Source organism: Myxine glutinosa, chromosome 1, assembly GCF_964187855.1.
Source record: "Myxine glutinosa chromosome 1, kmMyxGlut1.1, whole genome shotgun sequence".
Classification (NCBI taxonomy): Eukaryota; Metazoa; Chordata; class Myxini; order Myxiniformes; family Myxinidae; genus Myxine; species Myxine glutinosa.
Genome location: NC_136261.1, coordinates 138,909,673 through 138,931,203, shown reverse-complemented (window position 1 = coordinate 138,931,203; position 21,531 = coordinate 138,909,673). Strand labels below are relative to the sequence as shown.

Sequence of the window (21,531 nt, the reverse complement as noted above, 5' to 3'; positions counted from 1 at the left end):
CAATTCATCCCAAAGGTGTTTGATGGGGTTGAGGTCAGGGCTCTGTGCAGGCCGGTCAAGTTCTTCCATACCGATCTCGACAAACCATTTATGTATGGACCTCGCTTTGTGCGTGGGGCCATTGTCATGCTGAAACAGGAAAGGGCCTTCCTCAAACGGTTGCCACAAAGTTGGGAGCACACAATCGTCTAGACTCTAGAATGTCATTGTATGCTGTAGCATTAAGATTTCCCTTCACTGGAACTGAGGAGCCTAGCCCGAACCATGAAAAACAGCCCCAGCCCATTATTCCTCCTCCACCAAACTTTACAGATGGCACTATGCATTCGAGCAGGTAGCGTTCTGCTGGCATCCACCGAACCCTGATTCGTCCGTCGGACTCCCAAATGGTGAAGCATGATTCATCACTCCAGAGAACGCGTTTCCACTGCTCCAGAGTCCAATGGCGGCGAGCTTTACACCACTCCAGCCGACTCTTGGCATTGCACATGGTATGGTGATCTTAGGCTTGTGTGCGGCTGCTCGGCCATGGAAACCCATTTCATGAAGCTCCCAACGAACAGTTGTTGTGCTGATGTTGCTTCCAGAGGCAGTTTGGAACTCGGTAGTGAGTGTTGCAACCAAGGACAGACGATTTTTACACACTTCAGCACTCAGCCATCCTGTTCTGTGAGCTTGTGTGGCCTACCACTTTGCAGCTGAGCTAATGTTTATCCTAGACGTTTCCACTTCACAATAACATCACTTACAGTTGACCGGGTGCAGCTCTAGCAGGGCAGGAATTTGTCCAGCTGACTTGTTGGAAAGGTGGCATCCGATGACGGTGCCACGTTGAAAGTCACTGAGAAATTCAGTATGGCCATTCTACTGGCAATGTTTATCTATGGAGATTGCATGGCTGTGTGCTTGATTATATATACCTGTCAGCAATGGGTGTGGCTCAAACAGCAGAATCTCCTAATTAGAAGGGGTGTCCTCATACTTTTCGTCATGTGATGTATTTCTACCACCAATTGACCTATTAATCAATCAATCAAAACAACATTCATTTCCTTCAAGAAAAGCAACAGGAAAAAGACTCCCTGAAATCCATCATGGAAAAATTGCTTGTCCAATGGTTTGAGTCAAAATTTTGCAGCATGTTTGATTTTTCTTCCCTTCTGGAACACATATTAAAGCCAGATTTATTTATCGATCAGCTCCACGATTATTGGGCTATAATCGTCAGCAACAGTCGGGGTCGGCTCACCCACTCATTCTGCTTTCCCATCTGTGTATTTCCATTATGAGGTATAGCAACATCTGCCAACACCAGATTCTGGCTGCACATCAAATAACCAAATGTGGTGCCACAAACCAAGCAACAAACCCATTAAATAGCTATTGTTGGATAAAGATATCAGAGCGAATACAATTTAAACATGCATTTGTATGCTATGTGTTCATTCTGTGATTGATGTTTCAAACAGTTGTTTAGTTTAGAACATTTCCTTTGTATTGTTTGAATTTTTTTTTAATTTTCTTGTTTGTTTTCCCCCTCTTCCTCTCTCTGTTTCATCATATCGCCGTTTTCATTCTCTCAAGTTTGTTTGATGGCTATGGTGGTATCATTTCCGCTTGTTTATATTTTTCAGCTTGTTGTTAATATGAAACATACGTTGAGGTGATTGACTTGTGCAAGACATATCGCAGTTAATGCAACATTTAATTATTCAATGATTTTATTAAAGTGTACAGATTTATTTTACATCCATATAGCGTTTGTGAATAAGTGTTAGGTCTTTTGTCTTTTGTTTTGGACAGTTATTGGCTGATTACATCAGGACTTGCTACCTAGGATCAGCATGACCCCAATTAGTGTAGAGGGGTGTTTTTTATTTATTTATCTTTTTCGGTGTTTTGGGGTGTGGGAGGAAATGGGATTCAAATTCTCGATGTAAATGTGTATTGTTTAGCGCCACCTCCAGATGGGAGAGGGTATTACAAGTCCCACCCTTTACTGTCAAGTATTCCTGTCCATACGTTTTCCAGTGCGGTGAGATGTTTTGAATTATAAACAGTAGGCATGTTATTGCTTCATGCATGTAACCTGGGCTATTTATTTTTTCTTGGTGATTGATTGAGGTAAATAAATTTTAAAAATAAATTATAGACACTAACAGAGTACCCACCCACCCAATGGGCGATCATGTTCCAAGCATGCAACATGTTCTTCTGACACATACCATAGGCAACTGACAGCTGATTGAGGCAGCTGTCAGTTGCCTATGGTATGTGTCAGAAGAACATGTTGCATGCTTGGAACATGATCGCCCATTGGGTGGGTGGGTACTCTATAGTGTCTATAATTGATTTTTTGTGTTGTTATATTTTTTTGCCCCAATAATAATCACATGCATTTTTGCAATGTTGCATGAACCATATATATATATATTGTTGCGGATCTCCGAAACGTCGGCTCTCCCCTTATCAAGGGGGGTTAATCCCCTTGTCCTCTATCTGGCCAACGCGATCCTGGAAGTTATAACGTCCTTCCTGGGCAGCGTTAGGTAGGGTTTTTAGGCCTAGGGATTCGCCACTACCTAAGTACTAACGCTGACCGGAAACGAGGAGATAACTCCCGCTCGAATCACGGATATCAGGTGGAAACGCCGAGCGGATAGCGATCCGCGATCCGAGCTGTTAACAATGGGTAACCCAATTATAGCGGTTGGGATCGTGCCACGTTTACCCAATGGAGAAAAGACTAGGACGATCGGATTAAGGAGAAACTAGAAAGAACAAGGCAATTTATTTACAAATGTACAAAGAAGAAGAGGAAATGAAAGAATGTACAAGAAAGAAAGAGGAAGGAAAAGTACACACGGCAGTCTTAAACAGTCTTATTCTATTCCCTGGACACGGGCCCGATCGCTCTCAGATTCGGTCTCAGACTTCAGACTCATGCGGGGATGTAGAAGGTAGGGTGGAAGGTTCGGCGATGGCGTCCAGGCTCCGGTCCGGCTCCGGTCCTCGACCCGTACCAGCAGACGAAATCCGGCAGGCAGCCCTCCACGTAGTGTAGCACGAGCGGACAATTATAGTGACGGGGGAAGGTAAGCTGGGCTATTGACGTACGTAATATGTGTACCGGCGCTTTGACACGCGCTACCGGTATTACCCACTCCAAGCGCCCCTTCCCCAATGTCCTTCGGCACGCTGCAGTTCTCGGCAATGCGTGCCGCGCGCTCGCCCGTTGTAAAGCTGGTTGCCACAGCGCGTCTCTCCCTCTCGTACTCAACACTCGTACCAGTTCTTTTGCACAACGCGCTCGCCCAGTCAGCCCTCTCGTAAAGCACAATTTCTTCAAGTCTTTATCACGCGAGTCCTGTTCATGCGCGAATCATGCCAGTCCTTTGTAATACCAATCTTGGCTTCAGTCCTCTCTTGGTAAAGCGCATATACTCTCGAGTCCTCTCAACCTTCCCCAGCGAGTCCTGTCAACCTTCCCCAGGGAGTCCTGTAGAAGGGCTTTGCATGCGCGCTTTTATAAACCAAGCCAGCGAACGCCCTGGAAGCCCAAACCACGCCCAGTCAGGCGACCTCACCTCAGCCCTGGTTGGCTGGTGTTGGCTTACCGGCTCCGCCCTGATGGCTGGTTGACGTGGCCGCACCTCCATACTGGCGCTCCGTCCCCTTTTTCCGGGCTTCACCTCGTGGCTTTTGGCTGGGTTGAGCGAGTCCAAGGGCAGCGAAGGCTGCTGGCAAAGGAGCGTACCAAATTGGGAGGGCCGATGGGGCACAGACGGGAGAGCGCCTAATGGCGTCGCTTGGAGGGAGGCTGCAAAATGAACGAAAGGGGCCTACTCTTATTTGTTTGACACAACGCAGATGCAACTACTGGACATGGTCTTATCCTAAATACATATTATGAAATAACTGACGTCCTAACGTGACCTACGTGTTGCTTGTGGCCTACCTATGGGGTGCAACCTTTAACCTTTAATGATGTTATATTTACAAGTGTGGGTTCTCAAAACCGCAACAATATATATTATAATCTAATTTTAGTTCTCCAATCTAATGAGCGCACGCAGTGACGTCACCGCCACGTACGTACGCCTTGCCTGCCAAACTCCGGAGGGGCCATCTAGCAGTACGTAATTTTTAGATCTTATTTCAGATACAATCATAAGTGCCTGCAAAAACTCAGTTACCGACCTGGTTTCGCCCTGTTGGGGCTTCATCAGGGAGTTTTTGTTTTTGTGAGTTTTTGCAGGCACTTATGATTGCATCTGAAATAAGATCTAAAAATTACGTACTGCAAGATGGCTCCTCCGGAGTTTGGCAGGCAAGGCATATGTAAGTGGCGGTGACGTCAATGCGTGCGCTCATTAGGTTGGAGAACTAAAATTCGATTATAATTGGTTACGACCGACCACATCTGGGCGACACCATATAATGAGTGGATACCAGAGATAATGTACCGTGTGGCAGGCGGTGCTTATCGCTCCCATTAAGGTACAGCGATAGCCGAATGGGATATCTTAATGGCGGTTCAGCACTGATAGTATGGAGTCGTCCTAATGTCTGATATATTTATATATATATATATATATATATATACATATATATATATATATATATATATATTGTTGCGAATATGGAATTTGACCTCCATATCCGCTTGTAAATATTCCCCTATCTTCTCCGATACTCCCCAACTCTCCCCTTACCCCATTCCCTAGTCCCATTGTCTGTAAACAACACCCATTAGAGCCGATCTTCCCCTTCATTCCCCCATTAAATGTCGTGCCCAGGTCCCCCGCACCACACGTAGACAATTATAGGACATCTTGCTAGTTATTCTTAATCTATGTCAGTTAAGGACTTGTTTCCATTAATTATGACTCTTCGTTGCACCAGAATGTGATGATATGGCACCAGTAGGAGTTTAGGACCTTCCCATACCTCCCCGCATCTCTTCCCATCATCTCAAGCTCCAACAACAACCACAACAACAGCGGCTTTGCGTCCTCACTCCGGCTCGGTTGGCCGCCATTGAACATGTGCTCGACGGGGTTACCCAGAAGGGGGCTCCCTGTCGGCCCCTCGTCAAGGGCGGAGCCGGTAACCCCCGCACCCAATGAGAAGCCATGGGCCGATGCCATATGGGGCGGAGCTAACGAGCGAGGGCGTGACTCCCCGCCGGATATACGCGGCCCCGCGCCGGACGTGACGTCAGATGCGCCCCGAGCTTGGAAGGACAAGACGCCACCCTCCCGAGCGCTGAGCGACCTCCCCGGCATCTCCACCAAAGTCGCGACCCACGAGCGCTGAGCGACCTCCCCGCATCTGCTGGACACCACCGTACGTGATTCTGTCCCGGAGCCAGGTGCACCTGAGCCATCGACTGCCGCTTTCCTTGCCATCCAATCCCGTGTGAGTCAGCGTTGTCCCGTTTATCTGTGGTCTGTCTAGGGTTAATATAAGGTTGTGTCTAAGTGCCCACCTTCCTATGTTTCCCTCTTGTCCCTGTAATCTAACCTTTTCCGCCTTAATATAACCTCCTCCGGAGGTCTTGAGAACTGAACCCCTGGTGTCGTATTGTGTCATTATAACCCAGCCGGGTGTCTTCTCTTTCCTATTGAGCCAGCGTAGCGCGATTAGTCAACATTCGGGCACAATCGGGTAACTTGTACGGATACGGCGGCCATCCCGCTCGGCCCACCATACCATCAAAGTCGTATCTGTAACAATTGGTGTCGGGAGTGAGATTCGAGGCCCGACCAAATTTTGAAGAAAAAAAAAAAACGAATAGAGGAAAAAAAAAATTTGGTCAAAATTTGGAGCGGCCGAAATTTGTTTTGTTTTACGAAACTCGAATTTTGCAAGTCGCGCTATGGCGGATCAAGACGGCTGGGGTCCGGTAAAGGAGAGTGAGGTAGGGTCGGTCCAGGACCAAATTGAGGGACGTGAGGAGAGCGAAGCAGCGAGGGTAGCAGACGCGCAAAATGGCGCCTCGCTGGTCACCGCGCCCGCGACCGTGGCAGCGCCCCTGGTGGATCCGAACCTTTTTATGTTGCAAATGAGGGCCCTTATGGAACGAATGGGAGACCAAATTGTGGGAATGAGGGCTCAGGGTGAGCGATTAGAGGGCCAAATGGGGGTAATGGGAAACCAAATGGGGGTAATGAGGGACGAAGCAAGGGGTACCGGTGAGAAGTTAGACAATAATTTTGAGGAGTTAGACAAGAAAATTGGGAAGTTAGACAATAATTTTGAGGAGTTAGACAAGAAAATTGGGAAGTTAGACAATAATTTTGAGGGGTTAGACAACGGGATAAAAGAAGTGAAAAATGGGTTAACGGGGGTAGAAAACAGAATGGCCGCTCAAGAGAATCAAATGGAAGGGATGCAAAAGGGGTTAGAGGGGTTAGAAAACAGTATGGAAGGCAAATTGAGGGACATGAGGGACCAAGCGGAAAGGGAAGTTAAACAAATGGAGCAGCAGATAGAGGGGGTCAGAATGGGGGTAGAAACCAAACTGGATGCTCACAGGGAGGAAATGGAGCAGATGAGGGTGGCATCTGGGCAGGAGATGCAAGTGATGGGAGAGGAGATCAGAAGAGGAGTGAGTGAGGAGGTCGGAGGAGTGCGCGAGGAGGTGAGGCACTGTAAGGAGCGCATGGAGAAAGAGGTGAGAAAGGGGACTGTAAAATTGCAAGGTGGTATAGAGGAGTTGACGCTGGGAGTAGAACAACTGACAGTGGGACAAAAGGAGTTGGGGGACCAGGTAAAGAAGAACACAGCGGTAATAGAGGGTTTAAAATCGACACAGAAGGAGATGAAAAAGGACGTAGGGGTAATTAAAAAAGAGTGCCAGACGGTACATGAGGACCTGACGAGGAAAATGGACAAGGTGGTAGAGGTAATGGAGGTTAAAGAGCGGGAGGTGCGGGAGCACATAGAAAAAAATAAAGTGGAGTTAGAGGAAGAACTTAAAGGGGCGCACGAAGAGATGAAGGAGATGAAGCAAAAATTAGAAGAAGTGGAAGAAGGGGTGAGCGAAATTAAGAAGCGACGGAGAGGGGATAACAAAGAGATAAAAGAGGAGATAAAAGAATTGGTCCAAAGTCTGTGTTCGGATCGTGATGATGTGCTCATTAACCGGATGAGGGATTCGCAGGTGATGGAGGAGAAGCGAAGAGGAAGAGGACCCGGTGTAAGTGGTGACCAATATGGTCGTGCGTATGATGCGCCAGGGGATTTAATGAGCTTGGGGGTCGAGATGGACCCGGGTGTTCGTGAAAGGCCGTTGGTGAGGTGTGTGACAGATCTGGTGTGCGAAAAAGGAGGTGTGCGAGAAAATCCGACTCTGGGGTGTGTGACGGACAGGTGCATGAGGAAAGAGTGCGCTGTCAGAAGTAAGGAAGAGTGTCCACCTGTGGTGAGTGTTACAGAGGGTGTGACGGGAGAGTGTGCGCGAGGAAGGTGTGTGACGGACAGGTGCATGAGGAAAGAGTGCGCTGTCAGAAGTAAGGAAGAGTGTCCACCTGTGGTGAGTGTTACAGAGGGTGTAACGGGAGAGTGTGCGCGAGAAAGGTGTGTGACGGACAGGTGCATGGGGAAAGACTGCGCTGTCAAGAGTAAGGGTGAGTGCGCTGTCAAGAATGGAGGTGAAAGTAGTGAGAGTGACAAGGAGCGTGAGTTAGTTGTGACAGGTGAGCGAGGATGTACACCTGGGATGGAAGGATGCACACCTGGAATGGTAGAGCGTGAGTGGGAATGCACGCTGGAGTTGGTGGTGAGGCACGTGGTTGGGTGTGCGAATGAGGGCACACCTGTGATTGTCACAGAGGAGGTGACCGAGGAGGGGGCGCGAAGAGGTGTATTGGTGAGGTGTGCGAGCAACGAATGTGTGCCAAAGTGTTCGGTGGTCAGGTGTGTGACCAAGGCTGTGAGTGGAATGGGTGTACCTGGGTGTGTAAGGAAGGGTACGAGGAGCATGGGCACAGCTGGATGTGTGAGCAAGGAACGGGCTGCGGGATGTAAGCATGCAGGTGAAGCATCGACGTTAGACGGGGTAGAGTTTAGAACGACTTATAGCCGAGTCGGGCCCTCGGTGCGTGCTGGGCCTCGCTTTGAACGGCCGCGTCCGTGCTCCACGAGGCGGAGCGGGCAGCCCGATAGGAAGGGTCGTTATGGCGACCACGTTTTGTTGAGACGTGCCGGCAGGTCGAGATCGGGACCTTGGATGGCTCCACGCCGAGGTGATGCGTGGGATCTCGGCCCGGGTAAGCCCCCGTCCCTGCACCGAATGCGGGACGCACCCAGCCGCTGGCACAGAACAACCAGCATTCATGGCTTGGCTTTACGAAGCCGGGCTTTGGACGGGAATTGGCGCACCGAGAGGTATTAGTGAGTCGACTGGGTGATGAAGTTAGTGTTTTGGACCCAAAATTGGAGAAAAACAAAATTTGGTGATTGGCAAAGGATTGGCAGTAGTGATTGGCAGATGATGGGCAGTGATTGGCAAATTTTTAATTTGTTGAAATTTGATGTGCAAAATTGGTAGTGAGAGACCCCCGATGTGGTGGGATGGCATCCCTGCCACCCTTCCCATGTGGGGCAAATGCGCAATAGCTTATGGGGTGTATGGCAGTGAAAACTAGCCCGGGTGGGTTAGGATATGGTGTGTAGGGATCTAGAGAAGATGACCTTAGGTAACGTTAAGATTAGTTAGTGACTGATACCTGTAGTGGGGACGCAGGTAGATTAGTATGGATGATAATGACGTGGGAGCGCAATAGTTTAAAGGGACGACTGGGAAGCGCAAGTTTCAGAAGGGAGTAGTTAGCTGAGATGATGCCGTGTGTGTGAGAATTGAACAGGTGTGATTGCACAGGTGTGCAACTGGACAGGTGTGTGGAGCAGTGTATGAGTAGTGAGTGTGTGGATCAGCGCGAATGCGCTTGGGGAGAGAAGGGTGCAGGTGGCACCAGGTGTGCAGGTACAGGTGTGTGGAGAGAGTTGGAGTGAGTGGTACGGAGTGGTGTGCATGGTGCGAAGGTGTGGATGGGGGAAGAGTGGACCCCTTTCACGAGTACCCGGGGCGGGTAGTGTAAGTGTTAGGTAGAGGGTGCAGGTAAATTGTGGTTGGATATTGGCACTTGTGGTGCGGTTGCAGAATGGTGTTGTGAATGGGTGCATTAGTGTTGTGGAAATGGCTGGGCGTGTAGCCTGTTAGTGTGTGTAGTTGGTTGGGCACTCCACCACTGTGAGGATGTCGGCCAGGTGAGGCCGCAGGTGGGCTCTGGGAGCCGGTAGTTGTGAGTGGGTGCCTGAGGATCCCGGGTGTGGATCGGGCAGCCCAGTGCCAGAGAGGGCACGGAGTGGGGAGAGAGCCAGAGGGCCTTCCCCTGGTAGTTAGGTTAGGGTAAGGAGCAGGTAAGCTCGGAGGCAACTGCAGTGGTGGAGGGGTGCAGGTGGGTAGACCCACTGGGAGAGGTACACGCCACAGCCCAGAAATTGTACGAGGGCACCGGGAGATGAATCGGGGGAGTGAGACCCCAAATTGAAGAGCACCACAGTTTGGCCAATGGGAATTGGTTTTTAGAACCCATAGTGTAAGAGGGCCAATGGGCTGGCCGGAGAAAGACCCCGGGTAGTGTAAAGTTGTTAAAGTCATTTAGGAAATAGTTAGGATTGATGAACCTGTCGCACCATACGCAGCCACTTACCTGTGGTGATGATGATGACTCCACACCTGTGTTTTCTTTGTTTGTGTTGCAGAAATGAGAATTGCTGTTGGATTTGTGAGACGCATCACGACGTGGATGAGACATTGGGGTGATTCCATCTCTCCCTCCCTAGGAGGGACTGATGATGAATTGGTGATGGCAAATTTTGATGTTGAGTTGAAAATGGCAAATTTTGATGAGAGTTGAAAATGGCAAATTTGATTGGTTAGGAGGGAGAGAAGACGAATTTGGTATATGGGAGGAACGGGGAAGACAGTAGGGATGTTTGTGGATTTGTAAAGTAGATGTTTATGGGTAGTGTTGTGTTTTGTTGATACAGTAAGGGGTAAGGGAGGGGCCATGTAGGTTACCTGGTGGGGGGGGCGTACGGTAGGAACGTACCTGTCTCACCTGGTTCCCATGTGCCCCCAGTGTGCATCACCTTGCATTGCGTGCACTTTTGCGCCCTTACCACCTTACTCACTTGTCTGCTTCTTTTGTCTCCCACCTCCGAGGATCTGGCTTTGGGGTAGAGAGAGAGGAGAGAGAGGTGCTGGCTGCGCAGTTGTGGGCCTGCACTTTCGCTGTTCGCTGCCTGGATCGGTACACCATATGGACCGCAATGTTTGTGGCCACCCACAATGGACCGCAGTTCGTTTGCGGCCAAGCACCACCCGGGGATGGACCTATGGATCAACGTGGCACCTATGCCATACAGGTGAACCACTAATAGTTAACACCACCAAGTGCACCACAAGAAGAGCAAGAGACACCTGCAGGGTTAGGGGTTGTTGAAGTTATTTTTATTCCAATGAACAATGGTGACTGCACCGATTGGTGGTGGGGTGGTGCTGTTGATGCTCGGGAAAGGGTGCTCTGCACGTTATTAAAGGCCGTCGGCCACAGAGCACTCGTGGGTTGGTGTATCGATGTTGGCAAGCGCGCTCTCTCTATGCATAACATCTGCATGTGTTCCTCCAAAGACAGGTCCTGGATCGTAGTGTAAATATCAGCGTAGTCTTGTAAATAATGCTCCCTACCGGCTGTATGTTTAGTTTGAGAATTCTTTCCGGATTCGGTTATCCTGTGGGTGTGTTTCTGTGAGGAGAAGGGTGCAACGTCGCAGGGGGACATATTTACTCATTTGTGAATATCTGTAAAACTGTCGCACTCAGGGTAGAGTTAATAGTAGAGGGAACTACATTGCGTGCCACACTAAAGTAGGTAAAAATTTATCGGGTCGGGACGCCCCGAGGGTAGAGAAGGGTGCAATGTTGCGAATATGGAATTTGACCTCCATATCCGCTTGTAAATATTCCCCTATCTTCTCCGATACTCCCCAACTCTCCCCTTACCCCATTCCCTAGTCCCATTGTCTGTAAACAACACCCATTAGAGCCGATCTTCCCCTTCATTCCCCCATTAAATGTCGTGCCCAGGTCCCCCGCACCACACGTAGACAATTATAGGACATCTTGCTAGTTATTCTTAATCTATGTCAGTTAAGGACTTGTTTCCATTAATTATGACTCTTCGTTGCACCAGAATGTGATGATATGGCACCAGTAGGAGTTTAGGACCTTCCCATACCTCCCCGCATCTCTTCCCATCATCTCAAGCTCCAACAACAACCACAACAACAGCGGCTTTGCGTCCTCACTCCGGCTCGGTTGGCCGCCATTGAACATGTGCTCGACGGGGTTACCCAGAAGGGGGCTCCCTGTCGGCCCCTCGTCAAGGGCGGAGCCGGTAACCCCCGCACCCAATGAGAAGCCATGGGCCGATGCCATATGGGGCGGAGCTAACGAGCGAGGGCGTGACTCCCCGCCGGATATACGCGGCCCCGCGCCGGACGTGACGTCAGATGCGCCCCGAGCTTGGAAGGACAAGACGCCACCCTCCCGAGCGCTGAGCGACCTCCCCGGCATCTCCACCAAAGTCGCGACCCACGAGCGCTGAGCGACCTCCCCGCATCTGCTGGACACCACCGTACGTGATTCTGTCCCGGAGCCAGGTGCACCTGAGCCATCGACTGCCGCTTTCCTTGCCATCCAATCCCGTGTGAGTCAGCGTTGTCCCGTTTATCTGTGGTCTGTCTAGGGTTAATATAAGGTTGTGTCTAAGTGCCCACCTTCCTATGTTTCCCTCTTGTCCCTGTAATCTAACCTTTTCCGCCTTAATATAACCTCCTCCGGAGGTCTTGAGAACTGAACCCCTGGTGTCGTATTGTGTCATTATAACCCAGCCGGGTGTCTTCTCTTTCCTATTGAGCCAGCGTAGCGCGATTAGTCAACATTCGGGCACAATCGGGTAACTTGTACGGATACGGCGGCCATCCCGCTCGGCCCACCATACCATCAAAGTCGTATCTGTAACAATATATATATATATATATATATATATATATAAAATATAGGTGTTTCATTTTTATGTCTTAGCATATTATTCATTTACATCATCATGAGAAATGTGTGCAAAAGCCACTGCAATGAATTAAAGAAGGGAAATGTTACCCCGTGCGCGCGAAGCAAAAATATACTGATGAACCTCTGAAAGCATTTGATACACTTTGTTTGTCTGTCCACAAAACCTGTTTATGATTGAGGATCAACTTAATTTCAATTGAATGTTGTACTTTGAACATGAATCAGAATATTAATCGGAAAACAAACTTGCAGTTTAGCAGTACATATATTGACTGAATTTGTCCTGATCGTACATGCGCAAAGAGGAGTGAGATAATATTTTTTTTACTCTGTCTGCCCATCTGAAAAATAATGTAATCAAAATAATTCCAAATGTGAAACTTACTGCTTTTAAGGATGTCATAAAGGACACAAACAACAGACACAAATAACGAATGCAATGTGTTAAATAAGGCGGTGTAAAAGATGCTGCATCAACTTCTGAAAAAACTATTTTTTCTACAAGCTTTAAAATTTTTATTTCATTTCAAATGAATTATATGCTTGAACACTAGAACACAAATCGCCTTTATGGCACTTTCAAAACCTTTCGTTTAGCTGGACTTGGACAAAATATTTTGGCATTTTACATCATCTCGACCAATCCAATTTGCTACTCACAGACCCCACCCATGTCCGTTTTTTCTCCAGACTGCATGGGGTAAAGTGTTCTATGAACTCTCAAGTTAAGTCTCCCCCTATAGGAGAGGAGATGGCTTTTAATGTACGTGTTGGGGGTTTTTTTCTGCCATTAGTGCCACCAATTTTTAATGTTACCTCAGAGTTCTTAGACCCCCGAGAGTACTAAATCACCATTTAGGAGGGTTTTTTTGTTTTTGTTTTTTTGTTTTTTTCTTTCTTCCTTTTGTTCTGACAATGTCCAAGCTGTATCTTGGAGCCGGCTGTGACTTTCGGGATGAAATTTTGCAACAACAATAATGTGAATAAAAGTATGAGAATTTGACATAACTTTTGACCTTGACCTAATTTTAAGGCCATGACCCAATTATAGACAATTTTCACCATAACTCGAATAAGGTTTGTCTGATGAGAACGAAATTGCTCTCCCTAGATAGCCTAGTTTAAGGTGCATTTACGGTTAATTTACATCATATCCCTCTGAGTTAAAGGTCATGGTCAAGTGCAGTCTGAAAAAAAAAAACATTTTTTTTGTCTTTGCTCAATTTTGCCAATGCGGCATCTCAACAACCATTTGGCCTTCCAAGTTGTTCTTGCATCACTATAGTGTGCTTGCACTGAAGTTCTGCACCTGATATTTGATTCATGTCCTTGACCTGATTTTTTCAGATTGTGACTTAATTAATAAAAAAACACCTTTTTGATTATAACTTGAATAATTTCCTTAAATTTTCATGATGTGAGTTTTATGTATATATTGTGTAGACGGGACACATTTCCTTTCTTTACACTCAAGGTGATATGGCAGGCCAAAAATAATGTGACCATCATTGGATTGGGGTATCACGATCAGGGTGGAAAACTTACCCTTGGCTTTGTGATCGCAGATATCCAGTTGTCCTGTGATCGTTTATTGTTCAAATGAAAAGTGTTCAGTACAGTGGAGATGGGTCGTTCATGAATGAACAGAGATACAGAACAAGAAAGGAAAAAAATCTCTATAAACACAATGTATATATTAGGAACAGTTAACTTCATGATAATTAGTTGCTGATTAAAAGCTGTTCATATAACAATAAATGATCAGGTATGGGCATAAACAATTGAGAAAGGATTATCCAAACTCTGCCCTTGGAGCAGATAAAAGAAAATTAATTAGAAAATGACGGCATCTAATACAGGTAATATTCCTTATTGTTATTGCAATGCTGCACTGTCTACTGTGTATGCAAATTATCTCCATTTTATTGTGTTGCTAAGTGCTGTCACAAGTAGTAATATATTACTGCACAAAATACAGCTCTTATTTTTACTACCCTTTTCCAACCTATGATTAAAATATCCTGCAGTAATTCCTACATTTTTCCTGCAATGACATTGCATGGCATTGGAATTTGCTGGTGGTGTTTTAAGGCAGAAATAGCAAATTCTAAACAGGCTTGAATGTCCCTCTGCCAGAAAGCTGGACGACTTTAATCTATTAATAACATGTTTGTCTGACAGAATGCTGCGAAGGTGGCATTCTGATTTTCTTTCTCCTTCGGATGGATGTTAAACTGTATGTCTTGACTGCTAGCGTTGGTCGATGTTAAAGATTCCACAATGTCTTTTGTGAAGAATAAGCGAGTTGTCGCTGGCACCCTGAACAAATTTTAAAATCCTTCCCTGGCTGACCGGTGGAAAGGCGATAGCAAACCATTCAGTATAATCCTTGCCATGAGACTCTTTTGGCAGCATCGATACTCTGTTCACAGATCAGGATGAACCAATGAGAAACTAGATGGTATTCATAGAATACCCTGCGCAGTCAACTTGGTGCGAGCCAACTCTTCTGTTTTTGAACGTTTCTTTTTTTATATTTTATCCAATATGGCTGCCAGACCACGTGAGCAATGACATCATAAATTTATATTCTCTAAATAATTGTTGCATAGATCATGCTCAATAAATTTAAAACTGATCAGACTAAGCGTTGTCCCTGTCCAATTATGACGTCATAATTATGGCACCAATGACGTCATCGTTAACACCTATTCCCCATATGGAGTTGTTTACAACGAGGCATGTTTCAATTTTTTCCACAGAGTGGTTTTGGAGATATGGAGGTGCAACGTTTTTCGGTTTTTCAAAGATGGCGCCTGTAACACATGACCTATGATGTCATGATTATCATTAAAATATTCTAAAGGAGGAGGCGCTCCTATGGTGAAAATTTCGTGTCCATCACGCCAACAGTTGCTGAAATTTTTAAAATAATGATCGGATGGATGTGTTGTATTTGTCGAATTATGACGTCATAACGAAGGCACCAATGACATCATCATTAACATATCTTATTCCCCATGGGGAGTCAGTGACAATGAGCCATGTCTCAATTTTTTCCATGGAGTAGTTTCAGAGATATGGAGATTTGAAATTTTTCCAAGATGGCGCCTGTACTACGTGACCTATGACGTCATAATAATCAATGAAATATTCTACAGGAGGAGGCTCTCCTATGGTGAAAATTTCGTGTCAATCGGACCAAGAATTGCAGAGAAAAAAAATTCATACTGATCGAATAAAGCGTTGTACTTGTCGAATTATGATGTCATAATTAAAGTACCGATGACATCATCATTAACATATCTTATTCCCCAAGCGGAGTACTTGACAATGAGCCATGTTTCAGTTTTTTCCAGGGAGTGGTTTTGGAGATATAGAGGTGCAACCTTTTTCGATTTTTAAAGATGGGACCTGTACCACGTCACCTATGACGTCATAATTATCATTTAAAAAATTCCACAGGAGGAGCCGCTCATATTCTGAAAACTTCGTGCCAATCAGACTAAGAGTTGCAGAGGATTTTTTTTTTCATACTGATCAGATCAAGCATTGTACTTGTCGAATTATGACGTCATAATGGAGGCACCTATGACATCATCATAAACTTATCCTATTCCCCATGGTGAGTACTTGACAATGAGCCATATTTCCATTGAGCGGTTTGGGAGAAATAGAGGTGTAACGTTTTTCCAAGATGGCGTCCGTACCACGTGACCTATGACGTCATAATTATGAAAAAAATTTATACAGGCAGCGGCGCTCCTACGGTAAATTCTCGTGTCAATCGGACCAACGGTTACCAAGAAAATGAATTTTCAAAATGCAGACACGTACGGCAAACAGCACACGCCCTTTTGCACACGCACGCACCCGATTGCTTAACCCCGCTTTTCACTTCGCGAGCGCAGGGTAATAATATACTCCATCTCTGCCAAAACGGCAAAACTCCTTATGGGTAAACAATTCCCATTTTTCGGTTTTGAGCTATTTGAGAAAAACCTTTGGGTTGGCCTGGCATTCTCATCTGAGCAAATAGCTCATGACGCTTGGATCCGGAAGCCTTATATCACTGTTTTGTTTTGTTTTGTTTTGTTTTTTTTGTATACAAGATCGAGGCTCGTGAAAGAGCTAACATTAATCACACAAAAAGTCAAACCAACACATAAAACACAAAATAAGGGGAGCGGTAGACAAGATGAAAACCAATGTCACCCAGATTTCATTTGAATGTTATAGGATTTCTTTCTTTAGCGATTTAGTCGTGGCTTATTGATTGCACGTGCCACAGTTGTTGTGTGGTCCACAGTTCAGTGTGTTGGAATAAACTGTTTGATGAATACAGATATTATATATATATAAATAACTTTGCATTGTTTCTATATTCTTGTCTTGTTTTCCACAGGCACTTTCTGCATAATATCACTGTGTACCTGCGTGGCGGGAATAAACTTTGAACTCTCCCGCTATCCTCGAGCCATTTACAGCCTTCCTCCTGATGTCACCCACGGCTACGGCTGGTCAATGTTTTGTGCTTGGGGTGGTCTGGGCCTCACACTCCTCGCTGGCTTCTTCTGCACACTGGCGCCATCAGTGCAAACCCCAGGTTCATCGGGCAGTGCTGTCGGCTCACCAAAACCAAGGCCCGAAAACGGTGTTGTGTGATTGTGGCCAAGGCCGTGGTTATATTAAAGACCTGATTGCGAGGCCGGAGCTGCCATTTAATATGAACCTGATGTTAATTAATATCGCAGGACTATTGGAGACGTTTGTCTAAATGTCCATCTTCATCTGTGCATCTAATTGCGTGTTTTAAGTCCAAGCTCTTGAACTGAAATAGCTCATTCAAAAGCAAATGCTGTGAATATGGCATATTTTGAACCTTTATCAGTTGGTTCAAGGAAGTGATGTGGAAGATTTGAATCCTAAAATTAGCTTGGGTGTCTTTCTTCCTGAAATACTTATGAAATCTGCATTGCTCGGTAAAGCAGTGCAGCCCAAAGATGGGCTACTCCGCAAGGAGCTGGAACTTTGCGATTCCTAACAGGTTTAACTTCCTCCTGGCAAATATCCCATCTTATATATATATATATATATATATATATATATATATATATATATATATATATATATATATATATATATATATATATATATATATATGTAAGACCAGCAAGACGACAAAAGCAGTGCTGTTTTTAAGATTTCTTGCGTGGCACATTGAATGGAACTTTTTTGGACAATACATTAATAATGTTCGTGCTAGAAGTCATTTGCATGCCTGTTGGAAGAAGAATGTTATATCAGAGAAAGATCATGGTATGCGTCCTTTAAAAGCAGCATTATGCGCGCTTGTCCATCGAGAGAAAATGCCATTTTATAAGATTTTGACCAATGCTTTCTCTTAGGATTTCCAATGTTAGATGTATAAAAATCATAACCATGCTCTTTCTGATCATGAAGAAGAAAAATAGTGCGTAATACATAACTCTGAAATGTCACTTTATGTCCCTTATATTTGATTAAAATGTTGGGGTTATGAGTGAAGGAACATCATTTTAACAAGTTGTCCAACTCAAATATGAATGGTTTTATTTTATTAGAAAATTCCTAAGGCTGTCAACACTAACTATAACTCTTCAAAATGGCAGACAAGATACAATTCCAAATTAATGACCACCATAAAAAGCTGAATTCGCAATAAAGCGTTCATAATAATAACACGACTGGAAATAATATCATTGAGATGAGTCGGCTCTGACATGTATATATATATATATATAGTGGGGCATGCTTTGAGACTGCAAGAAGATCATGGAACATGCTTGCAGTCTGCAAGCAGATAAATAAGGCAATTAAATGAAGAATGAGTGAGCAGCGTAAGCTTTTTATTTATGTGCAGGCCAAGCGCCACCCTCTCCCAGCTGAGGGAGTGACGCACCACAGGGTCATCAAATGAACCCACCTATCACCACAGTCAGTGAGTGAGTGGTTAGAAAGAGCTTTAGATGTATATGATAATGCAGTGGGATCCAAAATTATTTTATTTTAATGTAAAAATGTCAAAGGGTATAAAGTAATGCTATTGTTTACATTATGGGTTGCTAGGCAATGATAAGAGGTGGAGTTTATGATTCTAAGTCGAAGTCAAATGTTGAGGGGCAGAGCTTATAAACTGAAGTCAAAAACAAACAATGATTGTCATATTCATGTAGCTGTTCACACATTCCCAATCGCTCAGAACAGAGCCAATTTGAGTTATCATCATGGTAATTTTGTAACTTTCCTTTTTGATACATTGATTGAATTTATATTTGTAACAATTGTCGAATTGGCTACTCGAGAGATAGCAATTTTATGTCTGGTCTACTTTCAATTCCTGACCCGAGGATAAACTTTCGGATCGGTGATTCACTGCAAGCAGGCCATTGTCTTTGGTCACATAACCCTGCATGAGTGAGAGTGAGACTCCAATGGCCGACTTTTGTTCATGAATATTTTCATTTACGGAGAGTTTTATGATTTATTTTCTGGAATCGGTGCATTATATGCAAAAGTTCAACATTTTATTCCACCTAGAAGGTACGAAACATTTATCTGAGTGAGCGAGTCAGTCAGTCAGTCACAGTCATTCATTCAGTCAGTGAGTCTGTGAATCAGTGGTTGGAAAGATGTATATGTATGTTTGTGTCTCGGTATATTCGTGTTGGTATAATGGTATTCTGCCCGAAGGCAGGTTTAGTACTGCCTTAGCAGTGTCTTTGCAAGGCTTATACGGGGTGGTTTGTCATTGCTTTCTCAGTCTGTGTGTTTGTGTGTGTGCATATATATATATACAGTCATGTGAAAAAGTAAGTACACCCCATGTAAAGTTTTGACTTTTTCAACATATTTCAGCATGCAGCTATTTGATCTTCATTTCAACAATATTGATAGTTAAAGGTGTTATAATATAACAAATATCATGAAACATTTACATTTTGTAGTCCATTGTATAATTTAAATAAACATAAATGCAAATTTCACATGTGGAAAAAGTAAGTACACCCCGACATTTATCACTACTTCAAATACCTAAAATTAGAATCAGGTGCACCAGCTGAGGTGCAAATGATTAGAACATCGTTAGAGAAGATCTTGGAGGAACCTGTCTTATTTAAACCTCAGACATTTAGTTTGGTTTGCTCTTTGTTGTTGAAGTGTGCGGCGTCACCATGCCTAGATTAAAAGAGCTCTCTGATGCCTTCAGAAAGAAGGTTATAGATGCTTACGAGTCTGGGAAGGGATTTAAAAAGATCTCCAAACAATTTGAAATCAATCATTCGACTGTCCGGAAGATCATCTACAAGTGGAGAAGATTCCAAACAACTGTCAACTTGTTCACGCCAGGCCGCCCCAGCAAGTTCAGCCCGAGAGCAGACAGCAAGATGCTGAAAGAAGTCTCCAATACCCCGGCATGTCATCACGGGACCAACAGGTAGCTCTTGCCACTGTTGATGTCAAAGTGCACGCGTCTACCATTAGAAAGAGGCTGCACAAATTTGATCTTCATGGGAGGTGTGCCAGGAGGAAACCTTTGCTGTCCAGAAAGATCATCAGGGCAAGACTAAAGTTTGCCAATGAACACCTCGGCAAAGACCAGCACTTCTGGAACAATATGCTCTGGACAGATGAGTCAAAGGTAGAGCTATTTGGCCACAGTACAAGAAGACATGTTTGGCGAAAACCAAAGACAGCATTTGACCACAAGAACCTGATAGCAACTGTAAAGCATGGTGGTGGAAATATTATGGTTTGGGGCAGCTTTGCTGCATCAGGGCCTGGGCAGCTCACCATCATAGAATCCACTATGAATTCTTCATTTTACCAGAGGGTGCTTGAGGATAATGTGAGGCCATCTGTCAGAAAGTTGAAGCTCAACTGGAGGTGGAGCTTGCAACATGACAATGACCCTAAACACACCAGTAAATCCACCAAGAAATGGCTGAAAAGAAAGAAATGGAGGGTTCTGGAATGGCCAAGTCAAAGCGCGGATCTAAATCCCATCGAGATGTTGTAGGGGGATTTGAAACGAGCTGTGCATGCAAGAAACCCCTCAAACATCGCACAGCTGAAAGAATTCTGCATGGAGGAGTGGACAAAAATTTCTCCTAGTCGATGTCAGAGACTGGTAGACAGTTATAAGAAACGCCTACTTGAGGTTGTTTCTGCCAAAGGGGGCAATACCACCTATTAGAGCCAAGGGTGAAATCTTTACGTTTTCCACATGGGAAATTTGCATTTATGTTTATTTAAATTATACAATGGACTACAAAATGTAAATGTTTCATGATATTTGTTATATTATATCACCTTTATCTATCAATATTGTTGAAATGAAGATCAAATAGCTGTATGTTGAAATATGTTGAAAAAGTCAAAACTTTACATGGGGTGTACTTACTTTTTCACGTGACTGTATATATATATATATATATATATATATATATATATATATATATATATATATATATATATATATATGTATGTATGTATGTATATATATACATGGAAATTCCGGGTAAAGGAAGAAAACAAATGGAGTAAGGCCTTTTGATTCTTTATTATGTTTATGGCATATCCACAACCAGCACCCACATCTCAATCGCTCCTTTTCTTTGCTCGAAAAATCAAGCAAAAGAATGCTTATTTGCTGACTTCATACAGATGCACAGGCCTTTTATCATGAAATGAATATTTATTTGTTTGGGAGGCTCATGCCAAATTATATGAAGGAAGTGTTACATTTCATATAATCCTTTTAATTGTTAGGAGAATGATGAGAAAAAGTTTGTGCATATTTACTTGTCATTGTGAGTCAATCAGGCTGTATTGTTCGTAATGTTTAGGTCTTGCATGGAAAACAACGTTCTTGCTGTATTTGCCAGTCTTAACAAAACCCTTCTCGATTTTTGGGACCAAAAAGTAATTCTCATATTGGAAACCGAGCCAATTTACAGTATTCTTTTAGAATTTAGAGGATTAAAATTAGGTGATACATATATCATGAAAAGTGTAATATATCAATAAATGGAAAATTATTGTGAAATGAGGCAGCATGCATAAATGCTGGGGAAGTTATACATGGTGTCGCATGAGAGATGTCGGTAAGTAAATGTAGAATGATTTGCTATTTATTGCTGTTTATCAATTACCATTGTCATTGCAAGAACTGTCATCTTGATTAGCTTAGCCATTAAAGCAATAATCCAAAGGATATTTCGATATTTCTCATGCATCACATCACAAAATCAGGCAATGTTTGTTGAAACAGGTATGTATATTCTTTTCACACTCACCTCTTTTTTCAGACTTGACATGATTCCTATTTGTGGTTTTAGTGG

The 21,531-nt window shown here is 44.3% G+C and overlaps 1 protein-coding gene across 1 annotated transcript in view; it reads left to right on the top strand.

Moving 5' to 3' along the window:
- Window positions 1–17,216, top strand: part of TMEM178B (transmembrane protein 178B) — a 425,129-nt gene extending 407,913 nt beyond the window's left edge. The window contains exon 4 of the mRNA XM_068119031.2: window positions 16,554–17,216. Coding sequence (XP_067975132.1) covers window positions 16,554–16,813 — 260 coding nt within the window. The 3' untranslated portion in view covers window positions 16,814–17,216. The remainder of the gene's footprint in view (window positions 1–16,553) is intronic.
- Window positions 17,217–21,531: the final 4,315 nt, after the last annotated feature.